Here is a 21331-nt window from a genome sequence, read left to right as displayed (position 1 = left end):
ATTTTAATGAATTATTTATTTTTATAATATATATATATATATATATAATAAACAATACACAAGATATATATATATATATATACACGTGTGGAATTTTACTCTAAGTGTCTTTTTATATTAATATATGTACAGCAAAAAGAGAAAGTAGGGCTGGGCCAAGCTAAAAAATATAGTCCAGTAAAATCTCACTAGGATACCAGTGGATAATCAGGAATACTTGATAGGGTATGGTTTCTTGGTAGAGGTAGGTACGTCTGATGTTGACCAATCAGTATATGAAAACAGAAGAGAGGTAGAGACAACCAATGGTGCAGTATGTCTAAAATTCAAGGTGCAGTAGATAATATAAGTAGAGAACTCACATTTGGGAGAGCTATGGCCAGCTCTGGTGTGAATAGCGTACAGCGGTATAATCCCCGCTTATGGGATATGTAGGGAAGGGGTCTCCGTCAGCACCATCTGGTAATCCAAAACTCGGAAAAAGGATAAAAAGCAACAATAGTGCTCTCAATTGTGATAGGGTTCAATATGCAATAGGTAGAGAAAGGTAGAGAACTCACATTTAAGAGAGCTATGGCCAGCTCTGGTGTGGATAGCGTACAGCGGTATAATCCCCGCTTATAGGATATTCAGCGGAAGTGCGTCCGTCAACATTGTTTGGTAGTCCAAAGCTCCAAGAGAAGAAAGTAAAAAGCAACAATAGTGCTCTCAATTGTGATGGAGTAAGAAAGTAAAATAGGAGATAAAATAATACTCACAAAGATAGAGCAGAGATACTGCTCAATGGATAAGCGTTGGTGGTATGATCCCCACCTAGGGTTTCTTGGAGTACTGGAACAGTAAAAATGCCAGTGGAAGTAAAAGTAACCAGGAACGATAAAATGCCAGGAATTAGTAAAAAAAAAGTTTAAAGTGCATAGAGAGTGCAATAAAAAGAGGATTGGTACACTAAAAACTTGTATTGTTCTAAGATATGGGATAAGCTTATCCCATTCTGAAGAAGCCACTTATGGTGAAACGCGTTTATGGTTATTTATTCTTGTATTTTGTGTGTATCTTAGAACAATAAAAGTTTTTGGGCTACTTTATTAACTGGAGTCTCGCCGTCTTCCTTCCACCCTGGATCAGCTTCTGTCCTCCAGGACCGTGTGGGAAAGACCTCTTCCTTCCACCCTGTATGAACTTCTAGCATCCAGAACTGTGTGGGGAAGACCTCTCCTCCAAGGAGAGCGTAACAGGAACAGCTCTTAAAAGAGCTAAGTAAGTAAGGCTCAAGGGAGTATGCAGAGCATAGCACTCCCCAGTATGAGTATAGCTGTCCCCTCCAATCACAAGACAAGACTACGTGTTGAGGGTTAAGAAGAACTGTCTAAAACTTTAATTTCCTTGGGACTAGCTCATATGGTCATTACATTACCATTGCTGTGAAAACTCAATAAAATGACAAACAGTCAAATCATAGCAGGCAACATACAGTGACTTATTATAACACAATGGCATATTTTTAAAGAGGTGGGGTAGGCAACAATTAACAGAAAATATCTCACGTGCCTGCAGAATTAGCAATATGCAAATCTACCCGAATATGCAAATGAACCAGTCTTGCTATTCAGGTAGTGCATATAGCTGTTGCTACTAACAGAGGGCACTAGACAAGCTCCATAGCCAAATCCACCTAGTTCGTAGTAAACCTCAGCAGTACAGGAGAGCAGGCAATACATCCCAGGGGCCATAGTCACATGGCAGGAGGCTGGCAATCAGTCTTCTCCAATGCCCAGTGGTGAGGCTGGTTCCGCCACATATATAATATACATATAATATATGTTCTCCAAAGTCCGTGAGTGCTAGTCACCTTTCTGCTATGGATATAATATATATATATATATATATATATATATATATATATGTACAAACAGAAAAGGTAGCACTCACGGTCTTCGGTTAAAACATCTTCTTTATTGTGCAAGAGTTAAAACATAGTTCCAGGATCAACGTTTCAGTCCTCTCTCAGGACTTTCATCAGGATCAATGAATTACACATAAAAAGTGCCCCAATATATAAAACAATTATTAATAATTAAGGATATAAGCATCAAAACATAAGGAAATAAACTCACCCCAGGTGATGTGTCTAGCTGACGGCATCTAGCCGGTCTTAGTGCGCATGTGCAGAGTGTGAACATTTTTTTTCGCCTACTATACAGAAGCCGTGTGTGTCCAAATCTCATTGTATGCCCGAGCGCAATGTGCGCATGTGCGGGCATTTGTAAACATCATGGGAAGCCGGCTAAAACTCTTTGCTGCGTGCCGGGAACTAAAGTTGTTTGCACACAGTATTGGTTGTCATGGCGATCTCGCCATGGTAACCCGTCATATAAAAGTCGAGAGTGCCGAGCCTGTATTTAAATAAAGTGCTTAGTGATAAGGACTATTGTACATACATAATGTTATATAAATAAATATTGATAAAGATAGACATTAATCGAAAGGGTGAAAAAGATTGAATTCAAGAAGAATATGAATGTAATAGTGCAACCTATTAAATTAGGTGATTATGTCAGAAATCTCAGTGCAGACTAATAATAAATATACAATATAAAAAAGTGACCAGTGCAGTAAATAAGTGCTAATGACAAATAAAGTGCTAAATAAAGTGCTAGTAGTGCTTCTTAAAGTGCCAACATGACAAGGTGACAATATATATTGTATTAGTCTATAATTTATAGTACACTATATGTGTACTAAACACTGAAACTGGACTAAGAAACAGGTATAAAAATATTACCGTCGGGGCGGGGCCTGACCTTGAAGCAGAGCAGTCGCACGATACCAAAGCTCCTGCTCCTGGCGGCGACATTTATCGATTTAAAACTCACACCAAGCGACTACTGACTCGATGCCAGCTGCTGGAGGCAGAGGGAAAGCAAGCCCTACTTACTGATACCATACATGCAGTCCCTCGAGCCGAAATCACCCAAGCGACCTCTGCGGCCTACAAGCATGGCCGGGGTGGGGGAGACGGGCGCTCTCCTGCCGCGGCATAGAGAGAAGCTTTCCAGCAGGGATACCCGCCCCCCCCCCCCCCCCCCCCGTGGACCGGCGGGGGTTATCCCGGTCCCCACCGACAAGCAACAAGTTCTCGTCTACACTTTCACTTTGTGTGAAGAATCGGGCTCGACGCAAGACGGGCCTCGTACACAGGCCACAACACAAATGGCGCCTACACACGCAGACCCCGGCGAAGACATGATTGAGCGCTCCCTCCAACGTATAGATGAGGCCTTCCAGCACTTCTGGGAGAGACTGGAGCAGCGCATTGGACTACAGTCGCCAGGGTATGTGTGGGAGGCCAAGGAGAAAGGGCCGAGCGCGCCCCGCTCGGGCAGATTCCGACCTGGAGCACACGCCACCCAGGCTCCCTGCCTACCTGGGCCGAAGGCCAAATGGGGTATATCCCCGCAGCATCGCCCACGACGCCGGAGGACCACCCGCCGCTGGCGGCGCTTAACTATCGGGGGCCCTCCGCAGCGCCCATAAAAGGGAAGACCCGGCTGCACTGGATACCCGAGTCTGTGGCACACAGATGCGGACCTTCCAAAAGGCCTGGGGCTGGAGCGGGGTCCACCACGGCCCACGCAACACCGCCACCATCAGCAGAGCCGCAGGGGCCTCTGGGCTCCTCTCTGACTGGAGCACACAGCTACAACTTTCCTCAAGCCTGAGCGGACTACAGGATTACCAAGCGACTGCATCACAGCTGCCAACCATGGGAATCGGATGATACCGAAACTACTCCTGTGCCCTGGGGTCAGCTCAGGAGGCGACAGCGGACACACACCCGCACCCCATCGAACATTCAATTAAGAACTTGCCTCAAGTTCCTGTTGGACTATAACCCCCGGTTTCCGAGCATCGGAGTGGAGTGACAGGTTTACGCTGAATCCGAGACTGCTCAATCTGCCAGCCGTAAATATAAAACTGCCGCTGCAACCCTTATATTCTATATTTTTCTTAGCAACCGACCTTTCCTGCTGTGTTTGCTGAAGGGGGAGCAGGACTTAACAAGACTATGCAGCGTAACGAGGGTTCTGCCAGTGGGCATCAATGTGGTAGACCAATGTCCTCGTTATATTTATGCTTAGATAACCAGCTAGGTTTATTAACCATTGCTCTCATGTATGTTTTCTAGCTTTACTTTTGTTTTGCGCCCTAATCCTACCACAGCGCACACAGTATTTCTTGGCTCAGCCTGTGGTCAACTTGGCATGTTTCTGCCGTGTGAGAGTATCGCATGTGTTAGACAGAGGCTTGTGTACCGTATTTACTCTCTAATACTACAGATCCTAACCACATTAGCCTGTTTAACTACCTAGCATAGTATACCCTCGGTACCTGTAGTGCTACCAGACCAGCTTAGGTCATAATGCGACAATTGTACCTAACAGCTATGAATGTGTTAAAAATGTACTTAATCTACTGTATAAGCGAGCCCTCAGACCCGTTCATGAGCAGCAGACCCGATTGAGCCTTGATTTTTCTATGTTATAAAAATAAAGTTCCAGCAGACAACACAAAACCGTTTAGACATACTTACCCAGGTTACCACTCTTGCTAGCAACCGCATGTTTAGACCACACACCCATAAGCAGCAACGGTGTTCTCCATATCAGGAAGCCTGGTAAACGACTACCCACAATGCAGGCTCGGTTTCACCACCCATTTGTATGTTTAACCTGGGGTAATCTACTTTTGATGTAATAGCTTGATCCCAACTGGGTCTGAGGACCCAATGCTTGTAATCTCACTATTCACCATTGTATAGGTATACATACTTACCGACAGTCTACTCTGGGTGCAATAGATGGTTAATTGTTTAAATGTTCAATATAGATCTTGCCTACCCTAGATTTCACATCTTTACATTGCCTTAATACAGACAGGGGGCTGGCAGAGAGTTTACTTACCTCTCCTGCAGCTCCTGTCAGCTCTCTCCTCCTCCGCGCCGGTCCGTTCACCACCTCGGTCAGCTCCCAGTGTAAGTCTTGCGAGAGCCGCGAGGTCATAGTTTGGCTCTCGTGAGACTTACAGTGTGAGCTGGCAGAAGAGCTGCACGGACCGGCGCGGAGGAGAAGGGAGCTGACAGGAGCTGCAGGAGAGGTAAGTAAACTCTCTGCCAGCCCCCCTCCTCCCTCCACTGAACTACCAATGCCACTGGACCACCAGGGAAGGAGAGCCCCCCTACCTGCCATGTATCAAGCAGGGAGGGGGGACGAAAAAAAATAATAATAATAAAATAAAATAAAAATAATAATAAAATAAAATAAAAATAATAATAATAAAAAAAATTATAAAAAAATTAAAATAATATTAAAAAATAATAAAAATGCCCACCCCCCACCAAGACTCTGCAACACAAACACACACTGCATCACACACACTGCATTCATACACACACACTGCATTCATACACACACTGCACTCATATACACACACTGCACTCATACACACACACTGCATTCATACACACACACTGCACTCATACACACACTGCGCACTCATACACACACTGCATTCATACACACACACTGCACTCATACACACTGCACACTCATACACACACTGCACACTCATACACACACTACATTTATACACACACACTGCACTAATACACACACTGCACTCATACACACACTGCATTCATACACACACTGCATTCATACACACACACTGCACTCATACACACACTGCACTCATACACACACTGCACTCATACACACACTGCACACTCATACACACACTGCGCACTCATACACACACTGCACTCATACACACACACTGCACTCATACACACACACTGCATTCATATACACACACACTGCATTCATTATATACACACACTGTAAATAAATATTCAATTAATATAATTATTTGGGGATCTAATTTTATTTAGAAATTTACCAGTAGCTGCTGCATTTCCCACCCTGCATTAGGGGCCTCGGCTTATATTCGGGTCGGCTTATACTCGAGTATATACGGTAAATATAGTAATTAAACATTATAATTAATATTACCATTTAGTTGCATACTAATTTAAAATAGCAAAGATTCATAGCATAATGTAATAATGTAATATAGCAAGGTTATAGAAAAGAGTGCAAGGGTAATGTCTCGTTAAGACCTTTAGGGGAAACTGTTTCCAATTCATATATCCAAAAGGCTTCCCTTTGTAGCAACAATTTGCCACGGTCACCTCCTCTCCTAGATACAGGGACTTGATCAATCCCTACGAATTTCAAAGCCATCAATGGGTGCTGGTATTCCAAGAAGTGTTTAGCCACAGGCTTGTCAGATGTCAAGTCTCTATATGCTAATCGTATACTGGACCGATGTCCTCTGATACGTTCGCACAATGCCGTCTCCGTCTTCCCTATGTATGCTAAACCACATGGACATGACAATTTATACACTACGAATGTGGTTTTACATGTAATAGTGTATTTGATCTGGTATTTCTTATTAGTATGGGGATGATTGAATGATCGGGCTGGCATCATATGGCCACACGTCACACACCCCAAGCATCGGACCGATCCTTGGTTCTGGATTGTCGTTGTTGTTGTATAACTCTTGATAGGGTCCGTATGTACCAATAAGTCCTTCAGGTTTCGGTTTCTTTTATAGCATATTAGGGGGGATTCCTTAAAGACTTTTTCCCACCACATTATCCCACCACAACCAGTAACCTGTGTGTATTATACATTATCCCCCCACAACCAGTAACCTGTGTTTATTATACATTATCCCCCCATAGCCAGTAACCTGTGTTTATTATACATTATCCCCCCATAGCCAGTAACCTGTGTTTATTATACATTATCCTCCCCATAGCCAGTAACCTGTGTTTATTATACATTATCCCCCCCATAGCCAGTAACCTGTGTTTATTATACATTATCCCTCCCATAGCCGGTAACCTGTGTTTATTATACATTATCCTCCCATAGCCAGTAACCTGTGCTTATTATACATTATCCCCCCCATAGGCAGTAATCTGTGTTTATTATACATTAATCCCCCATAGCCTGTAACCTGTGTTTATTATACATTATCCTCCCATAGCCAGTAACCTGTGATTATTATACATTATCCCCCCCATAGCCAGTAACCTGTGTTTATTATACATTATCCCTCCATAGCCAGTAACCTGTGTTTATTATACATTATCCCCCCATAGCCAGTAACCTGTGTTTATTATACATTATCCCCCCCATAGCCAGTAACCTGTGTTTATTATACATTATCCTCCCCATAGCCAGTAACCTGTGTTTATTATACATTATCCTCCCATAGACAGTAACCTGTGTTTATTATACATTATCCTCCCATAGCCAGTAACCTGTGTTTAATATACATTACCCCCCCCCCATAGCCAGTAACCTGTGCTTATTATACATTATCTCCCCCATAGCCAGTAACCTGTGTTTATTATACATTATCACCCCACAACCAGTAACCTGTGTTTATTATACATTATCCTCCCATAGCCAGTAACCTGTGTTTATTATACATTATCCTCCCATAGCCAGTAACCTGTGTTTATTATACATTATCCTCCCATAGCCAGTAACCTGTGTTTATTATGCATTACCCCCCCCCCCTCCCCCCTCCCCCATAGCCAGTAACCTGTGCTTATTATACATTATCTGGTGTAACAGTAGTGTACATTTAAAAAAAAAAATACAGGGGGCTTGTTGTCACCTTTCGGGGACCCTTGGTGTTGTACGTGGCTGGGTGGAGGAAGAGACCTTCAATGACATCAGTGAGGACAAGGAACGGGACATGGCTAGCTTGGTATCCAACCTTGTGCAAATGGGGAGTTTGCAGTTGTGCAAATGGACTGTTTGCGTTTGTTTGCGGTGCGTTAAACGGGGAGTTTGGTCTGTCACTGTGAAGCGGGTGTAACCCTTACACTACCTGATCGATACAACATCATACCTGATGTTTTAAAGCACGTTATTCCAAACAATTTAGGAATGTTAGGTGATTTATGCCCTTTATGGATTAAAACCAGACTCTGCATCAACTATGTAATTTTCCATGGGAGTTTTGCCATGGATCCCCCTCCGGCATGCCACAGTCCAGGTGTTAGTCCCCTTGAAACAACTTTTCCATCACGATTGTGGCCAGAAAGAGTCCCTGTGGGTTTTAAAATTCACCTGCCTATTGAAGTCTATGGCGGTTCGCCAGGTTCGCCCAGTCGCGAACATTTGCGGAAGTTCGCGTTTGCCGTTTGCGAACGGAAAATTTCGTGTTCGCGACATTACTACTCACATACTACACTTATATGTTTTCTTATGTGTTTGTGGGAACATGTTAATTTTCAAGTGATAACTTTTCTCTCCAAGTTTGTGTTTTAAGTTTTTGTTTGAAAACCAAACTATGTTAAGATTTACTTAATACAATGTATTTCTTGATAAGTAATACATTTGGATGTTAGTTACTTTACAGATATGAATATACTTCACCTTATTTGTAACAATTTTGAGTGATTAGTGGGATCATATATGGAGTAAATTGTTTGAAATTAATATTTTTAAAGGGACACCTACATAAATTGGTTTTGATGCATTGATCTTGCCCCCTTTTTTGGCAATGTAAAGCATTGCAGTTTTCAGAGAAACAGCAATGTTTCCCTATCCCATAGTATGACAGCCACTGACAGCATCAAATACAAGACTCAGAGAACAACACTGACGCTGCTCTTGGTGGACAAAGTGCCAGGAGCTAAAGAAAGGAACTAATGGCATGTGCAGGGAGACAGCTTCAGATAAACATACTGACCTTCTGCTACATACCAAAGTCACTGCACCCCAAGCAAACATTTCCCTTTGTGTGAGGCCTAGGATAATATCCACAGTCAACTGGAGGTGACAGAGCTGCTTTACAATAGATGCAAGAATGGTATGCCTTAATACTTTTGTTACTTTTTTTGCAGGCTTCATGTTCGCGTAGTTATGGACAATTGAGATGGGGAAAACTGAGCGCTACTCTTTACACTGCTTGTTTTCTTCTTGCACAAGGACTTAATCCTCAGAATACACAGTGGATCACTGTGCAACCTCTTGGATCGAAAATTCAAATGTTCTGACCTATAATATGTTCTTATGCATCAGCTGTTATTTTATCTGAAAATGACAATTTCTTTTTGCATGTTTTTTGTTAATTTGATATAGTAAAAATATGAGTGTATTAAGTTTTTTTTAATTTTCATTTATCTGTTTATTCACAATTTTTTTTATTTATACATTAACAAGAAAATACATTAACACACAATAACAACAATTGTATTTATTAATTAATATATCCTTAATTGTACTTATAAATTAATATATCTTAATACAATATATATTCCAACATTTAAGACATAACCATACGATAAGGGCATAAACAAAGTATGTACTACAGTTTAGAGAGCTAGAATCCTTCCACGGGGGCATCGTTTCTTTAAATACTTCCTTGTGTCAATTAGGGTATTTTACTTTTGTTTTATAATCTATCCAAGGTTTCCATAAAGCCTGTTGTGTGATATATTTCCCCGGAGGTGATCTCAAATTCCATTCCATTTTGTATTGATAATCAAATTGATTTATTAACTCCACGATGTTGATTGAGTCGTTTTCCACTTTAGCGCTATCTTAAGTGCATATAGTATATGAGTAATTAGGTATTTGGATTTCTATTCCAATTAAGGAAAATCAAGATTGAATAAAAAAAAGATTGGAAGTAATAGATTTAATATCCAAAAAGTCAGAGAGAATGTCTGCTCCTTAATTTCCTTTAGGATGTCAAAAGTATACCAGATATAGAGCGTTACATTTGTAATTAAACAGGCTTCATTTAGCTATACCCGGGAATGCAATGCCACCTTTATTATATTTATGCTAAAGAATCTCATGTGATATTCTGGGAAATAAAATTTGAAAAAAGTTTTTGAAATTGGAAAATCGTATCTTTACCTAGTCTAAAAGGTAGTGAGCGGAATAAATATTGAAGCCTAGGAATAGGATATGCGTTAACTATATTCAAGCAGCCCAACCGGGATATTTAAATTTTACTCTATATATTCAGTTGTTTTTGTAGTAAAGTATATAACGCATCTTAATTATGCTGAATCATTTCTGTTATTTTAAAAGAAAGTTTGATACCCAAATAATCAATATATTCTTGGTTCCATTCAAAGTGGTAATGTGTTTTAAGGGAATGTAATTTATTACCAGGTACATTAGATGTTAAGATTTTAGTTTTTCTAAAGTTCATTTTATAATTAGAATATTTTTCCTATAATTCCACAGTTTTCAAAACTTCTCACACTGAGGTCATGGGTTTTATCAAGGTCAGAAGCAGTTCATATGCAAATAAAGATATTTAAAATTCTTGACCAGCTCATTGTATTCCTTGTATTAATTTATTTTTTCTAATCATAATAGCTAGCAGTTCAATGGTAAGAATGTAAAGTAAGGGTGACACAGGACACCCTTGTCTGGTACCATTTTCTGAGTATAATTTCATAACCCTAACTTTAACCCCTTAAGGACACATGACATGTGTGACATGTCATGATTCCCTTTTATTCCAGAAGTTTGGTCCTTAAAGGGTTAAAGGATCCTAATAGTCCAAATTTACTTAGTACTAGTAAAAAAAAAAGAGAGTGTTACCTTCGCTCTGGCCTAAATCCCCATGTACATTTAAACAAAATGGAGGCTCTTTAGTTTTATTCCAATGGCCATTTGAATATATAAGCTCACCTGCCACGTCAAGGCAAGTCTCAATAGGTGAGTTCCTACACTAGCCATTAGATATGCTGATATCAGCCAAGAATCTCCAGTGAGACAGGAAGGGGTATTTTATAAACCCTTTCAAATTTAACCCTTTATAGGGCTTCTACACATACAATAAATGTTACTGGTATCAGACAAAGTGTAAACATCTCTAATGAGACAGGAAGGGGTATTTTATAAACCCTTTCACATTTAACCCTTTATAGGGCTTCTACACATACAATAAACTTTGCTGGTATCAGACAAAGTGTAAACATCTCAAATGAGACATGAAGGGGTGTTTTATAAACCTCTACATACTTAACCCTGAATAGGGCTATAACACATACAAATCACCTTGCTGGTATCAGCTAAAAGGCAAATTTCTCTGAGACAGGAAGGGGCGGAGGGATTTGGTGAGACCATTTAGCGCAAGGTACTTGGTGGTGGTGGGGGGGACTATAATGCTACTCCTTGTGCGGCGGCTGACAGGAGTGTGGCTCCAGGGACCCTGCGCTCTCATGGGATGGGGACCAATGATAAACTTTTGTGTGGTTTCATGGATGACTGTGAATTAGTAGATATATGGAGGGTGCAACAATTACACGTTCTATTCGGCCCCTCGTGGGACGTATTCTTGCATCGACTTGTATTTGGTATCTAGAAATACTGAGGATTTCTGACTCTAAGTGAACGTGGCACCTGAATAATTCACTGTTGAAAGATAATGAGGTTGTGGTGGAAGTGAACGCAGCCTAGGAAGAGTTATTTCTCCTCAATGAAACGCCAGAAGTTGCGGCAGCCAATGTGTGGTCTGCACATAAGGTGGTCATTCGAGGCCTGCTAATTAAAATAGCAACACACAAAAATTATCTTAAAACCACGAAGACGGGTGGAGGTGTTGCGACGGGCGGAAAAGCGTCATAAGGCTACCCCGGGCGCTGCGGGAGGTCCGCACGGAGCTCAAGACGACCCTTCTAGACTACGTGGCCTGGGATATGTCTTGGTCCCGCAAATTTTATTTTGAGAACGCAAATAGGATGGACACCTTCCTGGTTAGGACACTCCGACTGAGGACTCTGCATCCGGAGAGGGGGATAGTTACCTCCTCGGGAGACATAGAATCGCTGTTCATTAGTTATTACAGCTTGCTATATAACCACTGTCCGTCCCACACACTAGCGAATGCTGCTTACGGAGCAAACATACAACAGTTTTTGCATTCGGTGTCACTACCCACTCTACCGATAAAGGACAAACTGCTACTCGGACGAGAGATTACTCTCGAGGAGGTATCGGATGCAATTTTGTCTACCCCAGGTCACAGGACTCCTGCCTCGGATGACCTATCTGGAGCATTTTATAAGAGATTTAGTGAAATACTAGTGCCAAGATTGACCACCCTGTTTAACTTGGCAATTACAGGAGAGCAGTTGCCCCAGAAGATAAAGTTAGCCAATGTCGGGCTACTACCAAAGGAGGGGAAGGACCCACTGGATGTGTGTTGTTATTGGCCAATATCGCTGATCAACACGTACGCTAAGATTTTGGCTAAGGTGCTAGCGACCAGATTAAAACCCATGTTGCAGCGTCTGGTCCACCCAAATCAAGTTGGGTTCATCCTGGGTCTCTTTAATTATACGAAAATACGAGAAGAGTGGTGGATCTGGTGTGGTACATGGAGAAGTCTGGGACGCCTTCTCTGCTTTTTTCTCTTGACGCAGAGAAGGCGTTCGATAGGGTCGAATGGATGTATTTGATGGCTCTCTTGAATCACTGGGGATTCCCGGCATCATTTGTGAGTGCCGTGGGGGCACTTTACAGAGATCTCTGAGCGACAGTGATGCTTCCGGGTGAGAGCGGTGCCACCTTTCCCATCTGCAATGGCACCAGGAAGGGGTTTGCCCTCGCACTGGAGACTTTGATGCTTTGATGCAGATCAGGGAGGTTCCAGGAATTTCGAGGGTCGGGTCGGAGCAGTACAAGGTGGCGGCCTATGTCGATGATGTTATGTTTACACTTGCGGAACCGCTGAGCTCCCTCCCACCTCTGGTAGAGCTCTCCGAGAACTACAGGTGGATTTTGGGATATAAGGTTAATATGACTAAATCCAGTGCTATGTCGATACACATGTCAGCTGCTGATTAGGGCACAGTTAGCTCTACATCACAATTCCGCCTAACTGATTCCATAAAATACCTGGGGGTGGTGATTACCATAGAGAGGAACGCATTATATAAAGCTAACTACAACAGGCCATTCAGAGGGATCTGGAGTCGTGGGGGTCCCGACCAATCTCATGTATAGGACATATCCGTAGTATAAAAATGAATGTTCTCCCTTGGCTGCTCTTCCTCTTTCAGGTGCTTCCTCTATGGGTACCTAAGCCTGACCTAGACGTAACCCAGAGGCATATAGATGTCTCTATTTGGGATGGCAAATTACATAGGTTGGTAAGGAATATGTTGTATAGACCTAAGACGTGGGAGGAACTGCGTCTCCCGAGTCTCCTTGTGTACTATTACACGGCACAGTTGGCACAGGTGGTGATGTGGCATGTACCTCCGGGAGACAGGAGATGGATTGACCTAGATTCAGCACTTATGGGCTCTGACCTTCCCATGTTCTATATGTTGCTGAAAAGTCCCAACGGGCTCTGCTCCGAACTGAGTGTCCGGGAATACTTACTTCCCTTACTATCTGGGATAAGGTCAGGTATAAATTTGGTCTCTGCGCTAAACCCTCCCCGTTGGTGTCTCTTTTACAGAATAGGGGCTTTCCTCTGGGAATGGTTCCTCAGGGATATGGGAACTTAGAAGACGCGGGATTATAGAGGCTTTTCGACCTCTGGGAAGACGATGAACTGGTGACTTTCTCCACCCTAAAAACAGAGAGCACAACTTACCAACCATGACTGTTTTAGATACTTGCAAATTAGGGATTAGGCCCAAAGAGAGGACTAAAGGAACTAAACCCACTTTCTTCAAGTTGCTATGCCATTAGGGAAAGCATCGTAAGGACCTTATTACTAAGATACATGCAGCAATCTGTTCACACGCTGATGTGTGGGGTCCCCTGCGGTATGTCGATCAGTGGGAGAGAGACTTGGGGGGGATGGGACATTGATGGTGATGAATGGCAGGATATGTGGGAAACTGCAGCGAAGGTCTCAGTGTGTGTCACCTCAGAAGAACAAATGTATAAGATCCTCTTCAGGTGGCATAACCCTGTTAAGCTGCTTAAAATGGATGTAGGTCCATCCGACTACTCTTGGAGGATGTGCGGGCTGAGCGGGACATACTCACATATGTGATTTCCTTGCTTTGGCACGCTACTGGGGGAAAGTTCAGACCCTTCAGTAGACCATTCGAGCTGGACCCATGCTTGTTTTTTGCTTTCTAAGGCCCTAGAGGGAGCCACTGTGAACAAAAATTATGCAACAAAATTACTTTAGCAGCGAGACCCCTCTCCCCCCCATCCTTGGGAGAGGTTAAACCCCCTCCCCCCCCATGCTTGGGAGAGGTGATGGCCAAAATAGAATATAACAACCTGACGGACCAACTAACAGCGACCCTACATAATTTCCTTGATGCATTCCACAAAATCTGGGAACCCTGGCAATTATAAAGACAGGCTGTAGATTGTACGACACACAGACAATTTGTCTAGAGTTGGCCCTGGCATTCACCAGTGCAGGGTGTTGGAGGCCCCTGTGGGTGGACGATTGGAGGGGTGGGGCAGGTGAAAGCTGGGATGGGGGAGACTTTCCTAAATCCAGTAATCAGATTACCGAACCCTGTCCCCGGTACAACACGCATAGGGAGGAAGAGGCGCAATAGGGCCCTGTGCTGGATGTTTCCGCATGTTCCTGATGGGTTCCACTTGATTGCATTCATACCCCTTTCCTCCCCTCTTCCTCATCACCTTCCCCTTCCCTCGTCCGTTCCCTTTCCTCGCACAAGCCCTCCCTCTTTTAGTCGGAGAGCATCAGATTTCTATACACTAGGGGCAGAAGACAGGTAACGGCCTAGAAGGCATCTTCATCATAGGTAAAGAGGCCCACTATCATGCACCAGAGGCAGGGGGGAATCAGAAGCTTGGTTCAATGTTCTTGCTACCCTTTACACTCTTTCTTTTACTTATTCTTCATTTTCTGTTATACTTTACAAAAATATAAAATCGTGCTGTGGACATGCATAGTGCTTATGATAACAGTCTGGAGATTTCGTGTTAAATGCTGTGGTTCTTTGTATGCTCATCAACCTTTTGTACAAGTGTGTCGTGGCCTTATTGTAAACGCACTGTTTTTGTTTGGCTTTTGATCACTGTCTGCTGGAATGCAAAAATAAAGAATTATAAAAAATTAAAAAATGTCTAAATAATGAGAGGTTGTCCTCAATTTTGTGTCCAGATCCTTTTTATTATTATTATGACTTTTATCTAATTTGAGACCCAATTGAAATCACCAATGATTAAATTACCACAGACCAAATTTTACATTTTAGAAAAGCAAGCATCCAAGAAATCCATAGAAAATTCATTGGGGGCATAAATATTAAAGCTTATTATATTTGTTCTGGTGAGTATAATCATTCCCTTCAGGCGTCTTGCAGTAAACACTGTTTTTACAGCCATGGGGTACATCCATTGGCCACTCCTCAGTTGGTTACTAGAGGTGCTTCGTGGGGCAGTGCTGCACACTGTGCAGTACTGCCATTCAGTGTCTCCACCCTCTACTTCATAAGTTCCAAGCTTTTGGCTTCCCAGGGCCACATTGAGCGCAGAGGAATTATCTTGGGCCCCACATCATATTTATAATATAGATAATGTATATAAGAAATATAACTTTAAAAGCCCTTTTCTTCGTTTTGATATTTCAATTATTTAGTAGATAACTCCCTTTTTTGTTATGGGATTGGCATATTTAAAGATATGAAATTAGGGAGCTATCTACTTTACACATACACATGTATATACATATTCACAGATACACACACACACAATCACAGACCTATCTGCACAATCACAAATACACACACCACACATTTACAGACCTATACACAATCACAGACCTACCCACACAATCACATGCATACATATACACAGGGCCGTCGCGTCCATAAGGCGGCACAATCGGCCGCCTTAGGGCGCACCAGCCCAGGGGTGCGCTAGATTGGAGTGACCGGCAGGAGGTGGACTTATGTTTCCTGTACCCGGCCTGACTGAAAGGAAGTGCTAACTGAGAGAGCACTTCCTGTCAGTCCGACCAGGTACAGGAGACTGAAGCTCCTGTACCGTGTTCCACTCGGCCACGCTACAATAAAGGTAGGAGACACGCCGGGGCACTAAGGGGAGAAGGGTGTGGGGGGGAAGAAAACTATAGGAGGGGGGGGCAGGAAAACTATGGGAGGGGGGAGGGAAACTATGGGAGGGGGGAAAGAATGCTATGGGACAGGGGATGGGGAAATAATGCTATGGGACAGGGAAGAGGGAAAAAGAAGGACAGAGAAGGGGAAAATAATTCTATGGGACAGGGGAGGGGGGGAAAGAATGCTATGAGATAGGGGAAGAGGGAAAATAATACTATGGGACAGGGGAGAGGGAAAATAATGCTATGGAATGGGAGGGGGGAGAACACTATGGGGGGAGATAAACATTGGGGGGGACACTAAGGTACAGGGTAGGGGAAGGATAATGAACACTGGGCTAGTGGGGGGACCACTAAAAGAGAACACTAAGATGGGGGGTGGGAGGGACATTAAGGGGGATGGGGGGCTGTAAGGAAACCTAGTATATTTAATCCTCATTCGGTAGTTTCCTCCCGAACCGCCAGAGCATCTATGAACATAGCTCTCCGTTCGGTAGATGAAATAGACGAAATCCAACGAATACAAATAGCTTTATGAGATAATTCCCTTAATAAAGCATACGAATCACCAAACATCAGCCGAAGTCAAGAAGAAGGGTACAACAGAACTGGCTTTAATGACCACACACAGGCTTTTATGCAAGTACCCATGCAAGGGGACATCCCACAGGGAGGGACACAGTATAACCAATCAGTTACAGTAAAATCGTAAAACACACCCAGCACAAACATACAATTCCCTCCCCTAGTCCTGGAGATAATCAAGTCTGATAAAGTAATAACTTGATTATCTCCAGGCAGAAAAATCAAAATTTTCCCCAATATTAATAACACCCCTTTATACATGGGGTATCCCCACAAATAATATGTCCCCTGATAGCCCCAGTCTGGGTGACCAACATATTCAAATTTTACCCAGATCGGTTCAGGGGTTCTCAAAAAGTGTGGAAGACCTTTGTGACTGGCTAACCACTAGCTGACTGCCCAAAATAGTTCTAGGAGTTTGGGTGGTTTTGCTGGTCTATTCAGTAAAAGGGTACAAACCGAATAATTCCATGGATGGATTCCCCTTTCTCTTAGCAGCGATTGTTCCCCTCATTCGAATGCACAAAAGTACCGAATAGCGCTCTTCTAGCTATTCAGGAAATAGAGATCCAGCGTTCGCTTGTTTGAGACCGGTGTTCAGGAAGTCGAGTGTCTGATTTTAGTTCCAGACACTCGACGACCAAGTCCCGCTGCCTTTGTTCGCCTGAAAAAAGATGGCCGCCGTTTTCTCAGCCACGTGGTGTTCGGTAGTACGAACGCTGGCCGCACAGATAGAGGGTTCAATTGCAGCATTGGGAGGGTGGGAGGGACATTAAGGGGGATGGGGGGCTGTAAGGAAACCTAGTATATTTAATCCTCATTCGGTAGTTTCCTCCCGAACCGCCAGAGCATCTATGAACATAGCTCTCCGTTCGGTAGATGAAATAGACGAAATCCAACGAATACAAATAGCTTTATAAGATAATTCCCTTAATAAAGCATACGAATCACCAAACATCAGCCGAAGTCAAGAAGAAGGGTACAACAGAACTGGCTTTAATGACCACACACAGGCTTTTATGCAAGTACCCATGCAAGGGGACATCCCACAGGGAGGGACACAGTATAACCAATCAGTTACAGTAAAATCGTAAAACACACCCAGCACAAACATACAATTCCCTCCCCTAGTCCTGGAGATAATCAAGTCTGATAAAGTAATAACTTGATTATCTCCAGGCAGAAAAATCAAAATTTTCCCCAATATTAATAACACCCCTTTATACATGGGGTATCCCCACAAATAATATGTCCCCTGATAGCCCCAGTCTAGATAGAGGGTTCAATTGCAGCATTTTTTTAAGTTTAACGAGCCAGGGGGGTGGGCTTTGTTCGGTAGTTAGATCTACCGAATGGATATGGAAGAAATATTATACATAGAGGGTGATTTCTTCACAGGGGCACTATGAGACAGGTAAGGGGGAAGGAAGATGAACACTAAGAAACAGGGGAGGGAGGGGAAAGTAAAACTAAGGGACAGGGAAGGGAGGGGGAGGAACACTCAGGGAAGGGAGGGGTGGGGAACACTAAGGGACAGGAAAGGGAGGGGAGAGGGACACTAAGGGACAGGGGAGGGAAGGGAGAGGAACACTAAGGCACATGGAGGGGAGTGGAACACTAATGGATATGGAGAGAAACACTAAGGGACATAGAGGAGGGGTCTGAGTGGGGAGAAAGACACACAGTAAACATGTGCAATTCATTTGGATCCGAATATGAATTCGGCCGAATTTCGGGAAATTCGGACATTTGGGTTCTTCCGAATGTCCGAATTGCTGAAGTGCCGAAGTACCGAATTACTGAAGTTCCGAAATTATTGAATTTCCGAAGTGTCGAAGTGCCGAAGTGCTGAAGTGCCGAAGTATCGAAGCACAGTATTGCCTAAGTACTAATATACTTTCCCAGTGAAAGAAGAAGAATGTTACATTGTATACAATTTTAAATAAAAGTATACAAACATAGCCAGAATTCAGCTGTAAGGATTTGCAACACTTACAACAATCAAGTGACATACATTCATATAAAATGTAAGTTACTTAGCCAACCAATCAGAGTGCTGTGACAGGTAAGTATAGAGACTTACCTGTCAGTCTCTTCATTTACCTGTCAGAGCACTCTGATTGGATGGCTTAAACCCACCAATCAGAGTGCTCTGAACCTAATTTCAGGGCGGGACAAGGCTTTATAAGCCTTCCTCACCCTGCAGAGCTCAGTCTGTGCGGATCCCTCCATGGGTGAAGATGGATTAATATATTTTTGCGCTCGTTTTTTATTTTTTATTTTTTTATTGCGTCGGTTATTATGGATTTTTATTTGGCCTTTTTTGGGGCTGAAAAAAGAAGATTTTAGAAGAAAGAAAACATTGAATGGTAAGTTTTTTTTTTTTTTTACAGGTACTTAGTTAAAGGTCCCCCCTCATTATTTTTAGGGTGAGGGGGGTAGGTAGCGGGTTAATTGTTTTTGGGGGGAGGGGGTGACTAGGGGTTTGGGGACCCCTAGTCACCTGGGGGGTATTTTTTTACATTTTTTATTGCTCAGGGGTGGGGGCCAGGGGGGAGGACATTAGGTCCCCCCCTTTTTAGTATTTAGGGCCCCCATCTGCCGCTCAGGGGTGGGGGCCAGGGGGGTGGACATTAGGTCCCTTCCTTATTGGTATTTAGGGCCCCCACCCACTGCTATGGGGTGGGGGCTAGGTGGGAGAACCTTAGGTCCCCCCTTATTAGTATTCAGGGCCCCCACCCACCGCTCAGGGTGGGGGCCAGTGGGGAAGACATTAGGTCCCCCCCTTATTAGTATTTAGGGCCCCCACCCACCACTCAGGGGTGGGGGTGAGTGGGGGAGGACATTAGGTCCCCCCTCCTTATTCCAATTTAGGGCCCCCACAGGCCGCTCAGGGGTGGGGGCTAGTGGGGAAGACATTAGGTCTCCCCCCTTATTAGTATTTAGGGCCCCCACCCACCACTCAGGGGTGGAGGCCAGGGGGGAGGACATTAGTTCCCCCCTTATTATAATTTAGGGCCCCCACCCACCACTCAGGGGAGGGAGCCAGGAGGAGGACATTAGGTCCCCCCTTATTCTGATTTAGGGCCCCCACCCGCCGCTCAGGTGTGGGGGCCCGTGGAGAGGACAATAGGTCCCCCCATTATTTTACATTAGGACCCCCACCCACCGCTCAGAGGTGGGGGCTGGGGAGGGCAATAGTTTAAAAGCCCTCACTCTCGCGTCGCGGGTGGGGGCTCGGGAGGGGGTCCCTATTTTTTTTTTAACAGTGAGCAGTCACAGGCTGCTAACTGTTTACTAGACATGCCCCTACTCGCGGTATAGCGAGTAGGGGCAAAATTTACTAATACTAAGTAATTTTTACTTAGTATTAGTAAATTTGGCTGAAAGACTAATTTAGGTCTTTCGGCCTTTTGGTAGATAACTCCCTAATATCGTGGGAATTAGGGAGTTATCTACTAAGCGGCTGCAAGAGAAGTCCCGAAGTGCCGAAGTCCCGAAATTCCGAAATGCCGAAGTTCCAAAATCCTGAAGTTCTGAAGTGTCGAAGTGCCGAAGTGCCGAAGTGCCGAAGTTCCGAAGTGTTGAAGTTCCGAAGTTGCAGAAGTTCCGAAGTGTTGAAGTGCCGAATTGCAAAAGTCCCGAATTTCGGAATGCCGAACTGAACCGAAAATTTTCCCCATACACATGCCTAACAAACAGAGGGACATGAGGGGGGAGAAATACACACAGATGGGCCTGGGGGTGAGAAAGTCCACAGAGTGGCTGGGGATGAAAGGAGCTGGTAAGGGTAAGACATCTGGGAGAGAAGGAGACACAGAGGCTGGGGGAATAAGAAACAAAGGGGGGGTAGTAAGAGATACATACGGTGGTGTAAGACACAATGGGGAAAAAATAGGGGGTAAGACATTTCAAAAAGGGGATAAGAAACAAAAGGTTAAGGGTTAAGAGGCACACAGGTGAAGATGCTTGGATGGGAGGGGCTCCAAAATCATCTTTGCCTGTGTACAAACACAATCAAACACACACACAATCAAATACCTGTACACACAGAATCACACACACACACAAAATCACACACCTATCCACACATAAACACAAACACACACACACACAATTACAGTCCCACACACACATAACATCAGAACATGTAAACTCAATCACATACTGTGGCAGGGTCAGAGAGGCTTTCTATGTAAGTAACAGATTGGAGCGCTCTCTAATCCCAGCATGATAGGGTTAATTGGTGGAAGTCATCCCTTTCAGGTGAATGTAATGAACTAGTGGTTTAGAAGGTCAGCCTCTGAAGGTAGAGTCTAACAGCTGGGAGAAAGGAGGCAGTTAAGCCTGTTAAGGTGCTGTGGTTAAACTGTATACAACTGGGAACTAGATTAGCTGGCCAGTTGGATAGTTAGGAATACTATTGTTTAGTAAGTCTCTAAGTTGGAGTAGGATTTCTTTTCATTTTGTTTTATTTATTTATGTGAAACACAGCATTGTAATCCCTGTGGAAAGTGTAAATTAACTGCAATACTATTTTATCCTGACGCTTGCATTTGAA

At 43.5% G+C, this 21331-nt stretch overlaps 1 protein-coding gene across 3 annotated transcripts in view; it reads left to right on the top strand.

Moving 5' to 3' along the window:
- LOC134602480 (E3 ubiquitin-protein ligase RNF14-like) overlaps window positions 1–10573 on the top strand; it is a 59706-nt gene extending 49133 nt beyond the window's left edge. For 2 of the 3 annotated variants that reach the window (XM_063447403.1, XM_063447401.1), the window contains exon 8: window positions 8996–10573. In XM_063447403.1, the coding sequence (XP_063303473.1) occupies window positions 8996–9026 (31 nt within the window). In that variant the 3' untranslated portion in view covers window positions 9027–10573. The remainder of the gene's footprint in view (window positions 1–8995) is intronic. The other variant, XM_063447402.1, reaches the window with a different exon arrangement.
- Window positions 10574–21331: the final 10758 nt, after the last annotated feature.

This window comes from Pelobates fuscus, chromosome 3 (assembly GCF_036172605.1).
Source record: "Pelobates fuscus isolate aPelFus1 chromosome 3, aPelFus1.pri, whole genome shotgun sequence".
NCBI classification, from domain to species: Eukaryota; Metazoa; Chordata; class Amphibia; order Anura; family Pelobatidae; genus Pelobates; species Pelobates fuscus.
The sequence above is the reverse complement of the archived record's forward strand: the minus strand, read 5'-3'. Positions and strand labels throughout refer to the sequence as shown.